This window comes from Dermochelys coriacea, chromosome 17 (genome assembly GCF_009764565.3).
Source record: "Dermochelys coriacea isolate rDerCor1 chromosome 17, rDerCor1.pri.v4, whole genome shotgun sequence".
Taxonomy (NCBI): Eukaryota; Metazoa; Chordata; order Testudines; family Dermochelyidae; genus Dermochelys; species Dermochelys coriacea.
The window spans coordinates 3,497,702-3,522,836 of NC_050084.1; the positions used below are offsets into that span (position 1 = coordinate 3,497,702).

The 25,135-nt window shown below is 45.5% G+C and overlaps 1 protein-coding gene across 3 annotated transcripts in view; it reads left to right on the top strand.

Annotated features, from left to right (window-relative positions):
- PIGL (phosphatidylinositol glycan anchor biosynthesis class L) overlaps positions 1 to 25,135 on the top strand; it is a 98,883-nt gene that overhangs the window by 68,966 nt on the left and 4,782 nt on the right. For 2 of the 3 annotated variants that reach the window (XM_038376296.1, XM_038376297.1), the window contains 3 exons: positions 569 to 659; positions 10,711 to 10,778; positions 19,466 to 19,497. In XM_038376296.1, coding sequence (XP_038232224.1) covers positions 569 to 659; positions 10,711 to 10,778; positions 19,466 to 19,497 — 191 coding nt within the window. Of the gene's footprint in view, positions 1 to 568; positions 660 to 10,710; positions 10,779 to 14,520; positions 14,630 to 19,465; positions 19,498 to 25,135 lie in introns of all 3 variants that reach the window. The other variant, XR_005289422.2, reaches the window with a different exon arrangement.

Genomic DNA, 25,135 nt, shown 5'->3' on the forward strand with positions numbered 1-25,135 from the left:
AAACTCACAATCTAAAATACACAGATAGAATAGTTAGACACAGTGCAGATGCAAAGCACACAAAGGTAATGGGGTCAGAGAAGAATTTGATCCATTACTTTTAATATGTAATTCATCAGTAGATTTGATATTATTGGAAAGGCTTTCTGGGTTAATTGTGTTTTAAGGAAGTATTTGAATAAAGAGAGGGTGGACATTTTCTTTCTGTGCAGGGGGTGGGAACTCTGATGGAATGGAGCAGAAAGCAGGAATCACTGAAAAAATAGACGTTGATCAAAGAAAATAGGTGGTGGTGGTGCTGAAATCTAATTTAAAACCAATAACAAGTTAAACTCTTAACAAAGTGGGGAAACTATTGACCGAACTGCCGTGCTTCCCTTCCAGCCCTACCAATATACCAGTGTTCCTTGTTCAACCTTGGGAAACTTGCAGTGCTTAGTTCGGATGGTTTTCTTCAGTTGATAAAATTAACTTGCTTCCAATCTCGGAGAAGATGAGATCTGTCCTTCAGCATATTATGGATACAGCGGGGAGCCATGAAATGACTGATTGTGTTTTTCATTTCCAGGGACCTTCCAGACGATCCAGCTGCTGAATGGGATACACATCTCCTCTCTACTTTTGTGCTAAAGCACATAGAAACCAACAACATCAACCTGGTAATGTGCAACTTTCTACAGCAAAGGGATTTTGCCCACAACATTCTATGCTATCACTATTCCAGATTCTTAGCTCCCTTTTTAAAAGGTTTGTTTTTTGTACAGTTTTGCTTAGAATTTTACTACTGGAGGCTCCTTGGGGCAGGTGGGGAGGGGAAAGGAGATGGTATCTACCCTGTTTTGAATCAGGTACATTACGATCTTTACCCATTGCTGTAATTCAGCCCCACAAGGCACCTTTTTGTGGTCATTTTTCCAACTTTCTCTAAGATGTCACCAGCCTTCATTGAAATTCATTTTCAAACAAACTCAAAAATTCAGGGCAAAGCTCCTTTGAAACTGGTAAGTTTCACCATAAATGAGCACCAGGTTCATTAATTTAGGGAGCCTGCAATGCAGCCCAAAATTAGGCTTGCTTCTTGTGATTTCAAGTTTGTGTGTGAGCATTTGTGCAGCTTTTGTGTCTATTCCTCTGCAGATTCCAGAAACTCTCCCATGACTCTTTTATAGGGAGAGTTTTATAGGTTAAACAAAATCAGAGTAACCCTCTTCCCAATACTTTAACACCTACAAAGAGACCAAAACAAATAAAACAGCCTTATAAAATAAAATGGGAAAAGATGACACTGTAGGTTAATGGATGGATCTTTCACCTCTGGAGACCTCAGGTCAATTCCTGACTGTTACACAAGTGAAATGAGCTTGGAGAGGTCTTACCCTAGTCACTAGTGGATGTTTGTTTACATTTTAAAAGCAGTCACAGCTGATAGTCTTCATCTATGAAAAACTGATTGTCTGAGGGTCAGGGTTTGTCTGAGGGTCAGGGTTTGAGATATGTTGGCAGAATTCTGTGTTGGGACCCAGGACTGGAATCCCAGGGGGATTGCTGGTCAGGATTCAAGTGCATTGGAAAATCTTTGTGGGAGCCCAGTACTGAAACAGTAGGGTTTCAACAGAACAGGATTAAAGCACTAGGTAGTGAGGAAACATGCACAAAACCCCTCTCTACCAAGTCTGGCTGTAATCTGGCATGATAGTCCCTGTGGTACGATCGCTGCCCCACACAGGCAGGACCAGTGTTAAGGCAACCTTGGAGAGGCTGCGCAGCATCCAGCCAATCAGGAAAAGGTTTATTGAGAGAGCCAATCAGGAGAAGGCTTGCTGGAGCAGCCCATATATAAAGGGCTGCTCAGCAGAGTAAAAAGAAAAGGAGTACTTGTGGCACCTTAGAGACTAAAATTTATTTGAGCATAAGCTTTCGTGAGCTACAGCTCACTTCATCGGATGCATTATGCTCTAATAAATTTGTTAGTCTCTAAGGTGCCACAAGTCCTTTTCTTTTTTGCGAATACAGACTAACACGGCTGCTACTCTGAAACCTGTCATTCAGCAGAGTAAGAGGCAGTCTCTCCCTGGAGGGCAAGGACTGTCTGCCGGCCGGCTAGCCGGCCGAGGAGCGCTGGAGATACTGCAGTGCTGGGCAGGGTAGCAGAGCAATGGGGAGCTCTTGGCAAGGGCAGGAAGATGCTAGGGCTATGGGGGAAAGTAGGCGGGGGGAATAGGAGCAGGGGTAGAAAGTGGCTGCCAGCTATAGGGTCCCCCACCCAGAGTAGCGGGTGGGCCTGGGTTTCCCCCTCCTTTACCCCTACTTGCCAATGAGGACAGTGGCCTAAATCCAGACTCCAGTTTGCCCCGGAAGCCAGGGGCTAGACTAGAGACTGCAGTTGGCTGCTGAGGCAAGTGGAAGAAGCTGTCCCCCAAAGCGGGGAGACAGCAGGCTGGGGCACAGCCGGAGGGCTGGGTCCCGAAAAGGTCATGGTGGAGGAAGTGGAAGTAACGGCGAGTGAGACACCACTAGTAAAAGGTGCCCTGGTGATCCAAGAGAGCTTATTCCCAGCACGACCATCAGGAGATGCCGCGGCGATGGGTCGACACTGTTACAGTCCCTCATGTTTCTTTAGCACCAATCTCACAAAATATTAAAAACAAACCCCACGGCAATATGCAAGACAACAAAGGAGGGCAGAGACTGTGAATCAGAGTCACTCTGAGTCTTGTAACACAGGAACTGAAAGCTCTTTAACAAGAGACAGCTCATGCTTCCAACTCTGTATTGATTCTGAGGCTAATAATACATGAAATTCATTGGTGTGCATAGGGAAGTCAGATGCAGCTTTCCTACAGTCATTCAGTGTATTTCAGCCCTGTGAATAGTCAGGAGTTTTAATATGATATGAAAGCTCTTTAACACAAGAGGACTTGGATTGCATGTTCTTGACTCTCTTGGGCAGCAGAGCAAACCCTTTGAAGTCCCAGTAGAAATCCTGAATCCATTAAAACTTCTCCTGAATAATGAGGAAGGGTTGGAGCGCTGTCTCAGAGGAAATGAAATGCAAGTTTTGTGTGGTGCGGAGGGCATAGGAGGCTTAAGTCTTGCAGTTATGTAGTGTGAGTTGAAAAATCATGTGCATTGTTTTCAAACCATGAAACATGAACATCACAAGTGCCCTTCATGCTGTGCAGCTAGCATGGCATTTAGCCTTGTTAATGATGAAAGCAATGGACCCTGACAACCTAGATCCATAGCTTTTGGGACCCACTGCATCCCTCTCTCTGGACATGTTCAAACAGTTCACTGAACTGCTCTGAGCTTGGTCTGTGTAAATGGAGGAGATTTGTTTCCCAGACAAATGAATCTTTGTCTCTGCCATAGAGGGCCATCTTGGAAACTTGCCAGGCGCCAGTGGCATCTGATTTGCATATAGATTTACATAATTTTAAAACTCCAAAATAAATGCCAATGGCCCAGATAGTCGCTGGTTCTTGTAACTTCCCTAAATCAGGAGTAGGAATAGAGTTTGCCAACAGTGAAAACGAGCAGTTGATTAGTTTAGTTGAGCACCTACAACTTGGGTGTATTCTGCTTTGTAAAACTCTGTGGTGTGGGCTACAGGTAGCTCTTGTCCACACTTTGGGGGTGTTATACCAATAAAATAAAAACCAACAGGATCTTATTAAAGGGGAAAAGGCAAAATGCCACATTTATTGTGAATACAGAAAGAATCATAGGTTTCAGAGTAGCAACCGTGTTAGTCTGTATTCGCAAAAAGAAAAGGAGTACTTGTGGCACCTTAGAGACTAATAATGCTCTAATAAATTTGTTAGTCTCTAAGGTGCCACAAGTACTCCTTTAGAAAGAATCATAGTAAGCAGTTAGTTATAGCTATAACATTCCATTCAATTTCATATTTATTCACACACACACACACACACACACACAAGTTCTGCAAGGTTGTTATCATAGTTACCAGCCTTAGAGTTGCTCATGCCAAGCCACTGGCCAGGTGGCCTGGACATGAGGAGGGAGCAGGGCCTTGTCAGATGCTCATCTGATGCTCCTGGAAGTTGGTTTGCAGAATCAGACCCCAAAGTTCTCACTTTCTAGAGTCCATTTTTATAGGAATTTCTTCCTATGCCAGTCTATGGGAATTGCTTCATCATACTGTTGCTGAATCAATCAGCAGATGGCACATTCCTGATGGCTCCGTGCTGCCAGATGTTATCTTGTTCTTTGGTTCTCCCATTCTTGAGGCTGTTGGGTGGATTCCAGTCTGCCGGGGTCCTGTGGTTATTTCCTCTTGACGCCTTCTTTAGCTGATGGACACTGGATTCTTAGGCTGGCACTTCCCTGATCATTCAGTTATTATCCATACCAAGCATCCATCCACATACATCCTCTGTCTCTATTTTAATCACAATTGTTAACAAAGTGAGATGAATACAACAAAAGGGCAGGGAGTCTCTGGGTGCTGTTTCTCTTGTTACAGAGTATTGCTTTGAGTGTCTCTCTGTGTGAGTAGTTGTTGTTACATAGAATTGCTTTGAGAACAGACTCTGTTTTAGAATGTACTAACACAATTAGCAGCTTGCAAGTTTCACACATAGAGGGAGAGAAACTACCAAAAACCAAGAGACCTCTTAATTAGTAATACCCTGGAATTTAAACTATGGGGAATCAAACTCATTTGTGATTTTAATACAGGATTTCTTTAATATGATCCAACAGGGGGCCCTCCTGTCCAGAGGGTAGGGCCCTGGCCTTGATGGGCAAAAACATTGGATGTTTCAGTCACGTTGGCTTGGCTGACTTACCTTACTTGACTGAAAAGCCTGGTTGAGTTACGGGGTAACATGGCTACACTCAGTTGACTTAACATGACTGAAAAACACACACCCTTTTTGCCCATTAAGACAGGCACCAGACCTTACCCCAGCTCTTCTCCATAATCGTTGAATAGAGAACAATATCTCATATTTACAGAACTCATGTGTCATTTGGCCATGGGGAGACATGCTAGAGTTCCAGCATGTCTGAAAGGAGGGATTGTGGGAGAGGGAGTCACACCATGTTCTGTGTATTTCTGTTCTATTACATAGTTACTCATTTCCCCAATTGCCCTGGAAGTCAGTGAGTAACTCAATCTCTTTGAGAGCTACAGGGACATGTGTCATCCTAGCTCAACATTAAATAGTGGAGACACAGAAATTAAAAGGTTGGTGAACTCAAAGCCAAAACTAATTTATAAACTTTGGAATAATTTCCTGCCTGCTAGATTTCTAAGTAAAAGCCAGTACTGCAGAGAGAATCAGCCAAAGCCAGTCTGTCTCGATCTGGATTAGAAAGTACCTAGTGTATGTACCACACGTTACATGCAATTGCTTGGGCCTCAGACAACCTCTAGATGATGCAATGCCTGTTAGTCAGGATCTCAGGCAATAGTGTTATTGGAGGCTTGGTGAAAGCAGAAATGGGATGAGGAGCTAGCATTCAGATTGTGTTGGGGCAGAGCTAAAGCTGGTTTCAAAGGTACCAGAATCTTATGAAGAAAAGGAGTACTTGTGGCACCGTAGAGACTAACAAATTTATTTGAGCATAAGCTTTCGTGAGCTACAGCTCACAAGTACTCCTTTTCTTTTTGCGAATACAGACTAACACGGCTGCTACTCTGAAAATAATCTTATGAGTTGCTCTCCACTTGTGACTGGTGGAAATCTCTCAACTTCAACTGCTCTAGAAAGATTCCCATCATCTTGGGCCACCTCCAAACCAGCCAGGCCCCCTCTAGTTTTGGAATTCAAACTCTGGACGTTGGGTTTTGAATCAGAATCCACCAGCTCCTGAAATTTAAGAGACTCAAATTTGATATTCTAGTGTAGAAAGGACTTTATATGGCTTTGCAGGACACTGGGAACATAATGCAGCATGCACAGTTTGAATGCACCTCTTGCAGAATCTCTGCCATCCCTGCTTTCTCCCACCTTTCTTTGTGCTGTAGTTTTATCAGGTGTGTTTGAGGCAGGCAAAAGAATGAAAGGTCCTGTGGGCTTTCCTAAAGAGCTGGCACTCACTCAGACATCTGCAGCTCCAGTCCAGCCAGCGCTGCGATGCAGACTGTGGTTTGATTTTGGCCCAATAGCCCATTATTTTAAATTATAGTTTCTCTCTTGTTTAACAGCATGTGGGAGGGGGCCAAAGTGCTCTCCAAATACAGCTGGATGTCTTCCAAAAACCTGCCCCACAAAGGACTAAAGAGGTGACAGCATAGGGTGTAATTTCTAATGACCTTTCCAGGCCCATAAATATTATATGTGGAGGAAATGGGCTATAAAAGCAGGTTGCTCCTACACTGTTTTCTTGGATGGCCCACTTCCTAGGAAAGAACAGAAAAATCTGCTCCACAGAAAGGAAAATATCTATCCCGTCGGTCTCCTTGAGCAGAGATGAGCTGCATTTTAAAATATTAGCCGGTGCCAGCAACTGTCAGGAGACCCGGTGTTTTTCTTCTCCAGTGTGCATGATTTGCAGAGGAAGCTCAGACTCTAGAGCTCTTAGCTCTTCTGCTGGTAATTGAGCAGATTTCCTCTGTGCTCCCGGCCCCCTCCAGAAGGGATTTCTGGTTCCTTGTTTATGTTGGCTGCATTGCTGGCTTCCACCAGTGAAAGTTCCATCTTCTAGATACCAAGATCATCCGGAAAAAGAAAACCCATCAGCACCAACAGCCACAGCTCCCTTTTCAGAACAGATGTGGAGAAGGAAACCCCCAAAGATTCCACCGAACAAGAATATTTCCTATTCCAGCCTCTTGAACACAGAAATAGTCACACCCGTGTTCCAGCCCAGGCAGAATCAAGATGTGCAGGTTGTCCTATCCTATCCTGATTGCTTGGTTGCTTGCTTTCGTCATCAGCAGGTTTGGGTTATGTTTTTAAACCAAACATGTAACTGGTGCTGTCAGGGTTCCCTCCCCACTGTGAACTCTAGGGTACAGATGTGGGGACCCACTTGAAAGACCCCCTAAGCTTATTTCTACCATCTTACGTTAAAACTTCCCCAAGGCACAAATTCTTTGCCCTTGGAGGGTACAGGGTCACCACCAAGTGATTTAACAAAGAATCAGGGAAAGGACCACTTGGAGTTCCTATTCCCCCAAAATATCCCCCAAAGCCCTTACATCCCCTTTTCTGGGGAGGCTTGAGACTAATATCATAACCAGTTGGTTACAAGTGATCACAGACCCAAACCCCTGGGTCTTAGGACAATAGATGAATCAGTCAGGTTTTTAAAAGAAGGATTTTATTTAAAAAAAAAAAAAGGTAAAAATCACCTCTGTAAAATCAGGATGGAAAGTAACTTTACAGGGTAACAAAAGATTCAGAAACACAGCAGAACTTCCTCTAGGCTTAGTTTCAAAGTTACAAAAAACAGGAATAAACCTCCCTCCAGCAAAGAAAAAAATCACAAGCAGAACAAAAGATAATCTAACACGCCTTGCCTGGCTTTTACTTACAATTTTTGTAATATGAGAGACTTTTAGATGGTTTATAGGAGAAGGAGTTTTCTGATCTGATGCTTCTCTGCTTCCCAAGAGAACACACAAAACAAAGCCTTCCCACCCACCCCAAGATTTGAAAGTATCTTCTTTCCCCATTGGTCCTTTTGGTCAGGTGCCAACCAGGTTATTTGAGCTTCTTAACCCCTTACAGGTAAGGAGGAATTCTAGGCTACCCTTAGCTGTATGGTTATGACAGGTGCACGTGTGGAAGGAGCAAAAGTTCCTCTGTGAAAGTTATCTCCAGCATATGAAACACAAACTGGGAAGTCAGATTATAAAATAAATTCCCAGGGTCCAGGAGAATGCATTGAAATGTGATTGCAGCATGCTTTCAGAATACTAGCAGTAATGAATACAGCAACCAGACTATATGAAATCAGTGGCCTGGTGATAGATCCTAAAAACTCTATACTGGACAGATGAGATGTCACTGCCCATCATAAGCTGCATGTCAGCAGTGAATGAAGTGATACCTGTGAATACAGGGCCAACATTTCAAAGGTAATCACCTAAGTTATACAGGTAAAATGTACACCCATATGCGTTTCTCCTACAAGACAGGTCACTGGATGAGTACAATGAATAATTGCACACACATCTGCATGCTTATAGGCACAGTAGATTCACATGCAAATATCTTGGGCATGAGTTAAGCAACATCATTTGGAAATCAATCCCGGACAGTCTGTCTAGCACATTCAGATACTATGCCAATTTAAGCTATTTGTTATTTTAATTAATTATTATTATAGACAGAGATTCTTATCTCTCCCCCATCCCCCCAGTATCTGAGCACCTTCCAGTAGCACATTTTCGCGATGTCTACACTGCACAGCTTTTAATGACCTGGCTGTGTCGCCACAACCATGCCGCTAAAAGTCACGCAGTGTCACTGCTGTTTGTCAGCTCTCCTGCTGCCAAAAAACTTCTACCCCCAACGAACGGTGTTCACGTTGTCAGCAAGTGAACGCTCCTGCCAACAACGCACAGTTCACACTGGCACTTGTGGCAGCAAAACTTGTGTCTTTCGGGGGAAGGGGTTAACACCTCTGAAAGACAAAAGTTTTGTCATTCAATTGCCAGGGTAGACATAGCATAAATGACGTGACTAACAGTAGTCACGGGTGGCTTATTCTCTCATCCTCTCCCTAGAGGAAGATGCGTGCGTGCAGTGAAGTATGTTTTGTTTTGGTAGGTTTTTTAAAGTACATGCTGCTCTGTGTGTCTGTAAATATGTCCTGTCTTAGGGCCAGATTCTCCCACTCTTACTTACGTGGAGTAGCACCTTGCTACTCCCATTAAAATCATTGGGACTAATTGTGACCTAAGGAATGTACGACTCGGTGTAAAGGTGAATTTAAACTGTTAGTTCTTTGGGGCAAGGACAGTGTCTTATCTCTGGTGTATAGAGCTCCATGTGAATTCATTGTACTGTCTGGTGTTCTATAGTAACTCGATCAGCTCCCTGCCTTAGGGCCTGACTGTGTGACATACTGTATGAGCTGAAATCCATGAGGATCAGGCAAGCTCAGTACCTCACAGAACCATGCTTTTAGTGGGAATAGCCTCTCAAAAAGATGCCAAAGTACAGAAAAAGGGGCAGCACTGAGTTATGCAAATTTACTCGGTGTGAAAGAGATACCAAGGAAACAACTCGTAGTGTCTGGCAAAAACCAGTGGGGCTCCCACCAGACACGTTCTAAAGAGTCAAATAATGACCAATTAATTCTCCTGCTGGGTAGCCAAACTCATTGCACCAAATTACAGCTGCTGAGCAAAATGAAACATGTAACTGGGGACTCTCATAGGGTGGAGAACATTTACAAAAGGCTTGTCTAGTGCCTGTGTTTTCTGGATCTTTCTTAGGGTATGTCTTCACTACCAATGTTAAAGTGCTGCCACTTTAATGTGGTTTGTGTAGTCGCGGCACCAGTGCTGGGAGAGAACTTTCCCAGCACTGTAAAAACCACCCCACCCTCCATCCCCGAGGGGAGCATGGCTCCCAGTGCTGGTGCACTGTCTACACGGGCACTTTACAGCTCTGAAACTTGCTGCATTCAGGGGGGTGTTTTTTCCACACCCCTGAGTGAGAAAGTTTCAGTGCTGTAAAGTGCCAGTGTAGACAAGGCCTTAGTCTGTCTTTGACTGTTGTTCACAAAGCATCTTCTGTGTTTGAAAGGGATGCCTTGGCTGCTCTTCCTGTAGGGTGGGTGGCGCAGCGGGTTGCAAAGCAGGTGGGGAGACTGTTTGATCTTCCCTCAACCTTTTACCCAATGCTTTGGGCGTTGCCTGTGAAACTGATTTGGAGAAAAGAACAGTTGTGAGTAAGCAAGGCTGTGGCATTTCCTCCCAGTACTGAAGGGACAGAACAGGCTGGACAAGGAAGGAGACACTAGGGAAGTGTTGATTTCTTTGCAACCCACAGACCACACTACCTTTGAATAATGAAATAAAACCTTTCCCTGTGCAGACAAATAATAATCTATTGTTCCAACCTGACCAACAGCCTGCCTTAGCCAAACACAGGACACTGTTAGCTGGTTGGTTAAAATAATGTATTCCAGTAACAGGCTGTTTTTTCACAATGTGATCCTGAAGTGCATTCCCATTGCAGGCAAAAAAGTGATTTATGGAGCCTGTTGTTCCTGCCTGAGTGATAATGTCATGGTCTAGGGCCTAGCAAAGCACAGTCTTGCCCTGCAATTCACATGCACCCCAGTAATCTGTCAACTCCAGGAGAAAGTGACTTGTATTGTAGATTCTCCTGGATCCAGTAACCAGAAGTTTATATGAGAGAACGTCTTCAGAGTAACTGTGAGTCTGATTATTATTAGTAACGTGTATCCGGATATTCAGGAAGTAACTCTTCTCATCTTTCTGTCTAGGCTTTTACACTTCTCTCAGCACCATGGGGTCTGAATATTTATTATTATTATTTTATTTTATGTATTGTTTGTATTACTGTAGAACCTCAGAGCCCTAGTCATGGACCAGGATTCCATTCTGCTAGTTGCTTTACAAACATGGGACTCATTCAAGACTTCTGGCTGGGACAATGCTGAGTTACACAAATGCCCAACCCCCTCGAATTTAGTTGCAACCTTTTACTGCACTCTGCTCCTTTGCTAAATAACTGTGTTCTGTGGGTTTTTTTGCAGCTGATAACCTTTGATGCGGGAGGAGTGAGCGGCCACGCTAACCACATCGCCCTTTACACAGCTCTAAGGTACAAAGTGTTGTAGAGTCCACTGCACGCCTTGCCGAAATGCTATTTGAAACAGAGTGCATGTGGTGCCTGTGCAAGTAAAAGATTAATACTAGAGCCAAGCACTGCCTGGACTTCACCGATTCACCTCAATCCCGACCTGCTATTCCAGTTGTGGGAACTGCCCAAAACTCTGCCAGTGCACTTGTGACCAATGCACCCCTATCTGTTCTACTCCTGTGCTCTCCCTGTATTTCTCTGCTAGTGCCCCTCATTGTGGGCTTGCAAACCCCCACTCTACTGATCCTGTTCTGGGCCCCTTTGTATCTCTACTTTCTGACTCCTAGCTTTGTGTTATGAATGCACTTTCACCAAAATGTGATGCACAACTCATGTCCCTTGTGCACTGATGGATTTAGAAAAATGTTTAAATGGAAGAGACTCTAGCCCCTGAATTCTATCCCCTGCTGTCTAGCAGGCCTGCATCTCTTTAACATCAGAGGGGTAGCCTTGTTAGTCTGTATCCACAAAATCAACTAAAAGTCCAGTGGCACCTTAAAGACTAACAGATTTATTTGGGCATAAGCTTTCATGGGTAAAAAAGAAGTGCATTTTTTCCCCATGAAAGCTTATGCCCAAATAAATCTGTTAATCTTTAAGGTGCCAACAGACTCCTTGTTGTTTTTGTTCTCTTCTCCCCAAATACAGAGTCACTCTCTGCTCTCATTCATTTAATCCAGAAGTTCCACAGCTACTGAGGGATTAAGTTTTATTTTAAGTGGCTGCTGCTGCTGCTTCTTTAATTTTTTTTGTGGGGGCAGCCTGTCTCACAGAGGAACTAGAGCATGACCACATCATTCATGGTTTCTGTGCCGATGAGTTCTCACACACACTGCTTTCAGACAGAGCTGCAGAGCATGTGCGGTGACCTTTTACACTCACTGATGTTCCTGCCTGCCGCTGTCCCCCATATGATTGTATGGGGAAAAAAGCAGCAAAGAGATCGAATTAACCCTCTCCCCTCCCTGTCTCTGTGTCAGCTAGTACCATGTATGGTACTTGCATTGGACTAACACAGTTAGCCTTTCAAACTGTCTTGCAGGATCCCCCAGGCACTCTTGTAGATGAAAAAGGTAAATTGGGGTGCTATTTCAATTAATTAAATGATTTTGCACCCTGTTTGACCCTGTCACTTCTGCCTCATGCCCTCCAAAGGCAGGGTGGAGTGGGCTGCATGACCAACCCCAGGATTCTCTCATATACCAGTCTCCCGACATACTGCTTTTGTGGCTGGTCCAGTTGCGGCTATTTCATATGTGTCCAAGCCCCAGATTTGTGGATAGCTGTAAAATGTCAGGGCTTGTGGGGAGGATTTGTTTTTCTGCAAGAAATAAAAAGCATACATTAGCATTTTGCTTGAAATCCTCCTGTGTGGATTTTGAAGGCAGCCCCAAACCAACAGAAAAGAAACTTTTTTTTACAAAATTCTTTTCACTAAGAATGAAGTGATGGACACAGTCCCTGTAATGGGCCCCCCTCCCATCATCTTCCCATGCCAGTGCTTTGGGATTCTTTGGAAGGAAATCCGGGGAGAGTCCTCTCTTCTTCCCAGCATGCTCAAAGCTCCCATGTCCCAGGAACCCACTCTCTGGCCAAGAGGGGCTGGATGTTTCACCATGTCTCTGTCAGAAGAGGTGGCTCCAGAAACATACCAATTCCTCGCCCGTTTGCAGAGCTCCAAGCCCCTAATGGCCCAGTGATTAAGCTACGTGCCTTATCCCAGTTTTTGACTTTTAAATGAGTAAGTATGCGAGAGTCTGCTACTGAAAAGTATTAGTTTGACAGTCCTGGAAGCTGAAATCCTTCCACAGAACAGGTACAGTTTGGACAGCAGCAGTGCAAGTTATCCCATTCTGCCCCCTGCACCAGCCTCTAAAGCATGTGAGGTTGAAGCTTCATTGCCCATTCGATCTGGGGAGACTGCCAAGAACGCAGGGGTGGGGGTGACATCTGTGGCTGATTTGAGACTCGCCAGACTCATTTTACACCCATCAAATGGCACTGATGGGCTTCGTTTTATAGCAGGATTTCTCAAACTGTGTTCTGTGGCTAGCTGGTGGCCACAGAGCACTTGCTGATGGTCCAGGAAGAGCTGGCTAGTCATGTAACAATGGTTACTCCCGAGAGAGAGAGAGCGAGCAGTGGAAAGGAGAGACGAAAGGAAGATCAAAAGGAGAGAATGTGACTATTTTATTGCACTGAAGCCAGCTAACAATACATCTCTGCTGTCCTCATACACCACCTCCTCCTCATAAGCTACTGCTGCAATCGCCACAGGGATGCTTTGGGATCAGAAATGGGAGGTGGCTCCAACCATCATGAACAAGAGGGAACGTGATCATGAGACAACCCCCTTTTAACATGAAGTTATTTAGCTTGTAAAAAGTTCATGACATGGACTGTACACTACTCTGTTGTACAGTGCCCAGCACAATGGGTTCTCAGTTGGTCCCTACGCACAACGAGGGTAAACATGATTACTGATGAGGTGCATGCGATGGACAAGTTTGAGAACCCGTGTTTTAGAAGACGATGATTAGAAGCACTTTTGTTTTATAGAGATGGGGTTTTACACTGATGTCATGGATGGCATCAAGGTGATTTTGGTTTGCATGAGTCTCAGGGTATTTCCATTTTAAACAGACCCTCCTGCCTAGCGAATGTGTGTTTTGTTGGCTTAAACAAACGTTCTGTACTGGGGTTTGCACACCCACTTCCTCTAGTGAAATCCATCTCTTCCCATTTAGAATATGAAAGAACAATCCCTTCACTGCTTAGGCCAGAGCAAACTGAGTGGAATATAGGAGCTGCTATATTTAACCACTGTGCATTATGTTGTTATAGCAACTGCATCCATAAAACTTATATCAACGATGCCACGTAGAAAGCTACATCAAGGTATCATTAGTTGAGCAATTCTTGTCAATTCCATTCAGAAAAATGATCTAACTCCTCCAGTTTGCTTCCAAATGGCTGTAAACTCAGCGGTGGGTTCTAAATGAAGCCCTGTGGAGATGGTATTTGGGAGCTTAGTGTTTTATCATTTATGAGCTGATAATGATGCTGTTTGAGTGTCATTGATGCTTTGTTGTGGTTAAGTGCCCTGGCTTGGATCTTTAATGTGCTGTGTATGGCTGCCATGGGAGAGTTGATATGTATTTGGGATATGTGTACAAAAAAAGGTATTTGTTGTCCCATGTACATTATACGGGGACATATTCAGATATCGGGTTTAAGTGAATGCCAATTGCAAATAGGTAAAGAAAATGGCCAATATCCAGCCAAATCCTGCAGACCTTACTCTGACAAAACTCCCTTTAAGGCTGAAGACTTCAGAATTTTCTTGACTTAGGAATTCCAGCTCATGCTTAGAGACATGATGTGCAAGGAGCAGGTTCCTCTTCAGATGATTAGGTGGATGATGATGGTATGTGGCACCCATGCTCCCTTTGTTTTGGACGTCTTCCCATGCTGATGGAGAGCTTGGGCCTGATTCTGATCTTATACCAGTTTTACACAACTGTGCCCCATTAATTTCAATGGCGTTACTCCTGATTTCACCATGTAAGTGAAAACATAATGTAGTCCTGTGTTTTCCCATGTCACCCTCCTCCCCTTTCCTGGATGCCTCTTCACTCCATCCTGGAGAAGGATTTCCTGGGATGATTTATTTTGAGTGATTTAGTGTCTGTCTGTGTTCTAGCTCCAATCTCAAGTGGCGATGAGACTTCCGAAGGAGGAACAGTTGAGGCCTGAACGTTTTCCTTCTGGTGCTGGGACCTCATGTTGCTGTCCCTCCTTGCAGCGTCAAGGTTGTTCTGTATTGTACATGTTCCAGTGTTTTTTCTAGCCTAGATTTACTAATTCCAGGGGGTGGGGAGAATCAAGGAGGTTAGAGACAGGAGTGCCATCTAAGGTCCATGCAGCCCATCTTCATGGAGTCCGGGTACAATGGTCTCCCACTACATGTTTTTCTAGTATTCTGTTCAGCCTGGTGTTTGCGGTCTCAAATGATTGGGCTTCCACCACTTTCCTTGGAGAGTCAGCCCACAGCTATAATACATCACCTTGATTGCCAGCTTATAAATTCCCTTTCTGAATCTCGCCTCTTTCCTTCTTCCAGCCTTTTCCTCATTCTTTATTCTGCCGAGGTTGTTCTGATGCCTCCCCCTGAGCTGAGAGCCACAAAAATAAACTGAGCAGAAGGCACCAAATTTGTTAGTACTCAGCAAAGCTATTTCCTTGGTAACAGTGACCATGCTTAAACAAAATAATAGATCCCTCTGGGAATAGCCTCTCCCAGAGCATTAAGATTTTAGCAGTTTGTTCATGTAGTTGATTGAAGCTGTAACCTTTTCACACTCCACCCCCACACAGTACGGAGGCGAAAGCAGTGTGAGCGATGAAGCAGCTCCGTCATTTGTGAACTGGAAGATCCCTTGGTCACCCCTTCTCCAGATTACTTTGAATTGGCGAGGCCCCATCCTTTGTTGCTGAAATATGAATGAGTGTAGATTGTATGAATGTTTTAAACTGTGTTTTGCCTACACAGTGCGGTTCAGGGTGCAGGGGAAATGCAGCTGGCCAGTCCAGTTAGGGTGGGGGAGGTATTTCAGATTGTAAACATTCAACATCTGGCAAATCTCTTGCTGTATGTAACATCCCTGGGACTCCTAGGAGATTGGCTGCTCTTCCTGCTCCACATCTATTTCATCAGATTAATTGGGCAGATTAGGGGACAGGAACCTAAATGGAGTCCCAGCTGCGCCTTGCATTCACTGCTATGCTCCTGCAAACTGTATTTCCTCAGTATGCCTTAACAGATAGCCCAGTGAATACAGTGTAGGGTTTTATGTTCCCCACAGTGGGACCTTCTTAGAGTGAAGTCATGGATTTCATGGAACAATTGCTCTCTGAGCAGAGTGTCACCAACACAGCAATCTACCCACTGGGACTTTGACTCTGCTTCCCTCTCAGGGAAGTTTCCTGCTCTCTAAATTCCCTGTGAGCTAAACCCTGAAATCCTCACTTACTTTTTACTCACGCCTTATTGACTTTAGTGGAAGTTGCTTGTGCTCAGGGCCGCTCAGGAGCTGGCTCATACACTTCACTGGGTGGAGTATTGACTGAATAAAAGTAAGGACCTCAGGATTTGGCCCAATGGAAACTTTGCTTAAACAGTGAGGTCCTAATATTGCAAATTCCTGAGCACCTATGATGTGCCAAGGGCCCTCAATTCCCATTGATTTTAAGGGGAGCTGAGGCTGCAGGTCCCTTAGGAATCTCAGCAATCTTTTAATGCAGAGAGATTTCTTGGGTTCCCTGCAGGACTTCAGAGACTCTTTGAATCCTTCGCTGCAGGGATCCTGCTTTTCCTCTTCTCTCCCCCAGAAGGGGATATGGAAGGTGCCCTGTCTTGGAACTTGCCACTAGCATAACAAAGAAGCACAGCCAGGAATCCCCTGTCACTTGTAAATGGCTATAAATCGGATTGGGGCATTTTGGTGTTCAGTGGATGAGTTTCAACTACTTCCGTCTGTGGTTGCTTTCACTGCAGCATCACTTCGAAATAATAATAATAATAATAAAAATCTCTTAGGAAACAACCCATGGAAAAAGCTCCCGAAGGAGCCCATTTGTATCTTTTCTTGTCATGACCTCATGCCAGACTCTTACATTTCACCCAAACCACAACACGTCCAGCCTGTAAAACAACATTCCCAAAATGGCAACAGTGAAGAGCTCCAACCTCTCCCCTACTTGGAAGTGTTCCCTGGAGAGAGCTCCAGGAGGGGCGTGGGATGGAGCTAGAAGATTGATTTGCAGGAGGAATATTTGTTAGTATATAGGGGCTTGAGTGGGAGGTAGAGCTTTGCCTCACTCTCTCTCTCGCTTTCCCTGCAAGCACAGTTCATTCCCATCTATAGTCCTAAGAGATATGAATGGATGAGCCTGTTGATTTCTCTGCAGCATTCCAACCATGTGTACCTTACAGTAACATTGCACTGTACCTTGCTCAGCCAGTGCTGTAGTGTTGGCTCAGGATGGTGGTACTAAGGTCATCAATAGAGCAACTCTTCCAGATGAGAGCAGAGAGGGGTTGCAGTACCAGCACTGAGGACCTTCCATGTTAATCAAAACACAGCTTGAATTTCCAGTGGTGCTTCTTCCTCCTGAACCTTTGTGTGCACAAATCCCCTATTCTGCTACTGTCTTGAACCTTCCTTCCCTGCTGATTGTGTCTGCTGCTCTTAACTGGGGCTTCTCCAGGCAGGCTCCTTGCCGCTATAGTTTGTGGCCAGTGATGATGATGATGATTACTAGTCCACTCCTGGGGCAGCTCTTCTGTTTGTTACCTTAAGCCTTTTGATGCCTTTTATTTACAGGCAGTAAATATCCTGACTGTCACTCCAGTGGCAAAGCAGAAAGTCCATAAGAGAGGAATATGAATAGAGGTGGGTGACTGAAGAAGTATTACAAGGACTGTTTGCTAGACAGGAAGTAGCAAAGGCTGTCATGCGATGGATCTTAGGGCTCAAAACTTCAAAGCACTGCTGTGGGAGTGCTCCCGGGGCAGCGCTTTGAAGTGCTGAGTGTGGTCGTGCGCCAGCGCTGGGAGAGAGCTCTACCAGCGCTCCTGGTACTCCATCTCCACGAGGGGATTAGCTCCGAGGGCTGGGAGTGCAGCTCCCAGCGCTAGGGCACTGTTTAGACTGGCGCTTTACAGCGCTGTAACTTGCTGCACTTGGGGTGTGTTTTTTCACACCCCTGAGCGAGAAAGTTGCAGCGCTGTAAACTGCCAGTGTAGCCATAGCCTCTGGAGAAGGAAAGAACATTCCTGGAAGAATCTGTTTAGGACATTGGTCTCCTGATCATTGCTTTTGAATACAGCCATGTCCTGCATTTCTGGCTTGACTTTTGCTTTGAATTGCTTTGTGTATTCATCACCCTGCGCTTCCTATTTTGTCTATGCCTGTATGGCTAATCCCTTTCCTCGAAACTAGCCAGTAACTAGAGATAACTAGATAATGACTAGAGGCACAATGCAGTTTACATACAATATACGTTTTACCCAGGTTGATTTACACATGAAATGCACCAGTAAGAGACGATAACAATCTCTTTAAATATTACACAGGGTTAAATAATCTTTTTTTCACCCAAATGATCCATTTTGTTTTTTCTTCAATAAGAACCAGCCTAGCTATGTAACTCCTGCTGCCATCTACTGGAAACCTGCAGGTCCAGCCACCAGCAGGCTGGGCCAAAATCAGTGGAGATGTAAATGGTGTTATAAGTGTAAGCTGTTGTGAGGTACACACAGAAGGGGAAGGCAGAGTTGTAGCAGGAAAAACAGGAACATAAAAGGGCAATGAGGCTAACTATCCTCCCACTCCTTCAGCATGTGACACCCACTTGGACTTATTGATGTAAATAACACCACTGTTTAGATCTCCACTGAACTGCGCCCCATCTGCTCTGTTTTCTAAAGACTTTTTTTCTTTTGAGAGGTCCTTCTAGGTTGAGATTGAGGCCCGCTGTGGGGACAGCATGGGGGAAGCATACCCTACCATTGCCCATGCTGTCTCTGCACTCTGTGGATAACTAGAGGATAACTGAGGAAACCTGTCATTCTGGGGAGAGGTGCCCTATCGAGAGCCCAGCAGACAGTTATCCTGTAGGTTTCAGAGTAGCAGCCGTGTTAGTCTGTATTTGCAAAAAGAAAAGGAGTACTTGTGGCACCTTAGAGACAAACAAATTTATTTGAGCATAAGCTTTCTTGAGCTACAGCTCACTTCATTGGATGCATTCCTACTTTATGAAAAGGAGTACTAGTGGCACCTTAGAAACTAACAAATTTATTAGAGCATAAGCTTTCGTGAGCTACAGCTCACTTCATCAGATGCATGCTGTAGCTCACGAAAGCTTATGCTCAAATAAATTTGTTAGTCTCTAAGGTGCCACAAATACTCCTTTTCTTTCTCTCCAGAATGAAGTCACTAAACCCGCAGACTCTGTCACTGAATGAAAAAGAGAGCAGCTACTCTGGGCAAGGCCAGAACCAGTGTCTATTCACAAGCTGGTTTGAACAATGGAAACAGAAGTGGGTTCAAACACTTGTGCTTATGGACAAAGTGACATGATTAGGTTAAATATGCAGAGCCCTGTCTACATGGGCTGGGGAAACCTGGCTAGCACTTCCCTAGCAAATCCTCTGTTCAGCATGGCTTGCTAGAGGGGTGCTATGGCTGAGCCAGTGTCCCAGGCCACTAGAGATAGGACCCTAAAGAACAAGTGGTATTTGGTAGCTTCTTGCAGTGTTTCCTATATTGTAGCACTAGATGGTGAGAGACAATTGGACATGGGTGGGGAGTGCTTATGCCCTGCCCCACCAGCTGTCCAACAATGAGGACAAGGAAAGTAGTGATGGATTAGGAGCAAAATCATTTGTGGGGAACCAAACCTAGTATCTTCCAGGGTCAGTGGGAGCTGGGACATCCAGTCTCTGCTCCTGAAAGCTTATTTTAGGGGCTGGCATTGTGAGTTTTCGTGTGTGTGTGATTTAGCCCTTAGTGCTTATACATATTTAAAGAAGGATTCGAGTGGCCTCACTATATGTTCACCATGGTTTCTGTTTCAATTCACAGGTATCTGCACTCAGAGGGGAAGTTACCTGAAGGTACGTCACACATGTTTAAACAAAAGCATCAGTAACACTGCAACTACGACCTATCTATTGACTTGCATGTTATATCCAAGTCCCCATTGGAATAATCCACCTCTTCTTTGCAATGCAAATGAAATCTATAGCTGAACTCCTGGTTGCTCTTTCATGCTTTTTCCTGAGCTCATGTTCCTGTACAGTCCCATCTTCTGGGCCTGGGCATTAGCGTGACTCAGGCTGGTCTCCCACGGGAGTCGGGTTAGGCTCAAAGGCACCCTCTTCTCATCCTGTGTGTTTGTCCTGTCTGGATTGTGTGACACCAACTCTGCTTCTTGGCCTCTTGCTGTGTGCACATAGCTGCTGTTTGCAGGCCTCTGCCCTGCTCTCCAGTTCTTTTGATTTGTCTGTTTTTAGATACGATATTAGGCCTAGACATGAAGGTGAAAAGGGCTTTAGCAATGCAGTCAGATGAAGAACTCTAACTCAATAACATTGTTGCTGAGAATGGTTTTATAGCCAAGTTTAAACGCAGTCCTAGCTATATTATCCTAGGTCAGGTTCCCTCACCACCGTGGGCAATCTGAGAAGCATATATTAAAACTGTGCTATGGATACTAACTGGGGGAATCATATTGTCTGGTTAGGAGGGGTCTCAGCAAGGGCCCTGTCCACACTGTGGGACAACAGTAGCCAAAGCAGAGGAGAGGAAGAGCAACATGCTTCCTAACCACCCTCCTGCTGATGCTTTTACTCCATGCTATCCAATCCCAGAGCAGATCCTCGGCCTTATCTCTCCCCCACTCCTCCCAGTGATCTGCTCTGGGAAGGAACTCTTGGAGGAGTCAGCTCTGCCCTCAGGCACAGAGATCCCCAACCAGTCCGGTCATCCACCCAGCATCCAAAAACCATCCACACTTTGCTGCCGTTACCCTAATCTCAAATCCTTTGTGGATGAGAAGGGTTGTGTGTCATACAAGGATTTGAGTGTGTCATACAGAGTTGCTTTTGCTTCCCTAGTGATTAAAGGTTGAGGGTCATCCATGTGGTGGAGCAAGCGTGGGCCCAGAAGCCAGAATCTCCTACTCTTTTATCCTGACTCTGCCACTCTGTGGCCACAGTCAGGTCACGTCCCCTGGCTGTGCCTTGAATGTCCCATCTGCGAATGGGAAGGTTCACACTGCCCTCTCCCCATGGAGGATCTGGGGGGTTATGTCTGTGCAGCATTTTAAATGGGCAAAGAGCTGTGTGTGTGCTGAGTATTGTCCAGAGATTGGGCACAGCATGAACAGCAGGGGTAGCTGCAGAGTGCTGGGAACAATGAAAAGCAAGTGCCTAGGTGTTACTGCCATGCTGCGAGGAGACAAATATGTCAGACCCCATCTATGATGAACCCACTTCAACAGGCTAGTGCAGTTTGATTAGGCTTGGTTTAAGCATGGTTTGGCCCTGCCTTCTCAGGCCAGAGAGACCGTGTCTAAAACTGGTTCAGATAACCAGTGTAAAACCAGCATAGATGGTGCCTCAGTTTCTCTGCTCCCTTCTGAAGATATGCATGAGGCTAACTGCTCTGATTACATCACATCTTACATGACCTACAAATGCCAAAGGAGTCAGGAGCTCCCATGTTGCTGCTTACATTAAGCCTTTCCAAATATAGTTCCAGTCTCATTGAAATTCCCGGTATTTATAATTTGATCTGGCAGGCATGCAGGGCCATGCATCAGAAGGGCTTAATGAAATGAGAGTGACGTCGGTGCTTGCCTAGACTGTCTGGAGCACAGCTGAAAAGCATACTCAGCCCAAGGAAAGGGCCTTCTCCCTTGCCAGGAACTGGGAACTGTGTGCGTTGAACCTGTGTAAGCCCATGGGATCAAAGAGCCCACAGAAAATGATTCTGCAGATAGTCTTTCACTGGTATTTTGGGTAGTGGTATGCAAATGAGTATCCCGAGCATCCCACTTTGCTTCCTAATTCCCATATTGAGTGTGGCCACAGCAGGTAGCTTTTAAACTGAAGCTGAGTCCTCCCAGCCAGCTCTGAACAAGTAGGCCTGATTCAAGAGCTGGGGACAGCTGGTTTACACAGATCCATGGTACATCCACCTCCTGGCTTTAACCAGCTCCCAGCCAGAAGAGCCAGTGCATTAACATCTAGCAAAAGCAATGCAAGTCCCCTGTCACAGATAGCTCTGCTAAGAGCCTATGTCATTCCAGGCACTCTTGTTGCATACATTTGTTGAAACAGAAAGCCATGCTGACTGGGCTTCAGACATCCAGCAGCTGATCCGCTAGCTAGAGAGGTCACACTAGCCTAGCAAATTGGTAAAGCAGCTGACTAACAATCTTAAATCTATCCTGGGGTCACATCACAACTGTCTCCTCCACAGGTCTTCGCCTGAGCAAAGGAGCAAACCCATCAATAGCTCCACTTGGACATTCCCTTTCTCTTAGCCTGGCTGGCAGGAAGGGCTTTGAATCTCTAAGCCCTTCCCATCTGTAGCTGGACTGTACATTCCCTACCAGCTTCGTTTCATCTCTTCTTCTCATTCAAAGTGATCTCTGCTGGTGGTGCCTAATGATCCTGGTCGTATTGCTAATGCAAACAACTCCTTTACTTAAGGTTTAAATTGTGGCTGCCTAAGCTGTTCCAGCTCTGTGCATAGAGGACTTCAGCCGGTAGGGCAGTAAACTGGCACCTTTCACTAAATTCACTTGCAATGATTTTGCTTTCCAGTAGCAGGTAGTGAGCCTTCCCAGCTGCTAGGGATCGGGAAGCAAAGGGCAATGTGCTTGCAGATGAATTAGTATTTCTTAGAAAAAGATGATTAGGGAATGGGGGAGCAGCCCAGACTTCTCAGTCCATCAGTGTTTAACCCTAGGGCAGGCCATCCCTCTCTTCCCGACTTTGCACCTAGGAGCCCCGGAGGCTCTGCCAAGGCTTGTAAACAGTGATCCAGGAAAGGAAAAGGCCCATTGCACTATGTTTGCTTTTTGTACACCCCATTGGAAAGGGCTGAGATGCAAACAGGTGGTTGATGGAAATGTGGAATGCCAGAGCAAGGGAATCCATTTCAGTGACTCTCCTCTGCTCTTCCACACAGCAGGGCATGATCCAGACCTCTTCAGCTGGAGTTACCCAGCAAGCAGATTTCTATACTTGAGCAGCCCAGAGGGTCTCCGTCCACATCCCCTACTGACTGAACACAAAATGGATCTGACAGGCCAGGCTTTCACAGGTCTCCTTAACTGTGATTGCAGAATGGATGGGCACTGCTGGTTTGCGCACACACAATGGATGTGCCTGCAGATTTTCAGGAGCACTTAAGGACGGTTGACAAGCCCTGGAGTGAAAGAACAGCAAAATAATTCACTTCTTAGAAACAAGAAATTGACTTTCTTGGAGGTAAATGAACGGAAGCCACTTTCCACACCACCAAATCACTTCAGTCTGTACCACTGTCCCCTCTCGCTGGGAGCCACTTTCACAGCATTGAGCTGAATACGCTCAGCAGCCTGAAAGGATTACACACCTTCCATGTTGATGGCAATGACCAGGGAGATGAGCCAGAAGTTAAACTCGGGTCTGAAATGAGGTTTGGGTCTTATTGTCAGGTCCAGGAGAAAAGCCTGACCCCCTGCCCCACATTCTCACCCCGTGTTTCTCCTGCACCACAGAGGGTCTTTGGTGCAAGGGAAGGGGAGTGGTACAAAGTATCCCTGGCACACAAGTTTCAGGGCTTCTGGTGTCTAATACTTCCACGTGGCCTAGTTGTAAGCAGCCTGGTAGGACAACAGGCCCCTCCACCCCTTCCCCAGCCACCTGCTGCAGGGAAGGCACAGTGACCTTTAACAGGCTAGTGTTCCACTGAATTGCTGCCACTTCAACAGGAATGGATCAGGTATATGGTACAGCTCTGACATGATGAATGTGCTGAAAGGCAGGCTTCTGAGCTTGCTGTCATTTGGTAAATTGGAGCACTAGTTTGTATATGATGGTTGCTTTCTTCCAGCTACAATTATCATTGGAGAGTGCCATCTGCTGGAAACGTCTCTTTATGACCTGGCTATTTTTCTAATGTCAATATGAACTATTGACACAGCCTCAGAAACAACTCTGACATCATAATCAAAAAGGCTGACAAAGGAGGTGCTGTCGTCATCATGAATAGGTCGGAGTATGAACAAGAGGCTACTAGGCAGCTCTCCAACACCACTTTCTACAAGCCATTACCCTCTGATCCCACTGAGAGTTACCAAAAGAAACTACAGCATTTGCTCAAGAAACTCCCTGAAAAAGCACAAGAACAAATCCGCACAGACACACCCCTGGAGCCACGACCTGGGGTATTCTATCTGCTACCCAAGATCCATAAACCTGGAAATCCTGGACGCCCCATCATCTCAGGCATTGGCACCCTGACAGCAGGATTGTCTGGCTATGTAGACTCCCTCCTCAGGCCCTTCGTTACCAGCACTCCCAGCTATCTTCGAGACACCACCGATTTCCTGAGGAAACTACAGTCCATTGGTGATCTTCCTAAAAACACCATCCTAGCCACTATGGATGTAGAAGCCCTCTACACCAACATTCCACACAAAGATGGACTACAAGCCGTCAGGAACAGTATCCCCGATACTGTCACGGCTAACCTGGTGGCAGAACTTTGTGACTTTGTCCTGACCCATAACTATTTCACATTTGGTGACAATGTATACCTTCAAATCAGCGGCACTGCGATGGGTACCCGCATGGCCCCACAGTATGCCAACATTTTTATGGCTGACTTAGAACAACGCTTCCTCAGCTCTCGTCCCCTAATGCCCCTACTCTACTTGCGCTACATTGATGACATCTTCATCATCTGGACCCATGGAAAAGAAGCTCTTGAGGAATTCCACCATGATTTCAACAATTTCCATCCCACCATCAACCTCAGCCTGGACCAGTCCACACAAGAGATCCACTTCCTGGACACTACGGTGCTAATAAGCGATGGTCACATAAACACCACCCTATATCGGAAACCTACTGACCGCTATTCCTACCTACATGCCTCTAGCTTTCATCCAGATCATACCACTCGATCCATTGTCTACAGCCAAGCGCTACGATATAACCGCATTTGCTCCAACCCCTCAGACAGAGACAAACACCTACAAGATCTCTATCATGCATTCCTACAACTACAGTACCCACCTGCTGAAGTGAAGAAACAGATTGACAGAGCCAGAAGAGTACCCAGAAGTCACCTACTACAGGACAGGCCCAACAAAGAAAACAACAGAACGCCACTAGCCATCACCTTCAGCCCCCAACTAAAACCCCTCCAACGCATCATCAAGGATCTACAACCTATCCTGAAGGACGAGCCATCGCTCTCTCAGATCTTGGGAGACAGACCAGTCCTTGCCTACAGACAGCCCCCCAATCTGAAGCAAATACTCACCAGCAACCACACACCACACAACAGAACCACTAACCCAGGAACCTATCCTTGCAACAAAGCCCGTTGCCAACTCTGTCCACATATCTATTCAGGGGATACCATCATAGGGCCTAATCACATCAGCCACGCTATCAGAGGCTCGTTCACCTGCGCATCTACCAATGTGATATATGCCATCATGTGCCAGCAATGCCCCTCTGCCATGTA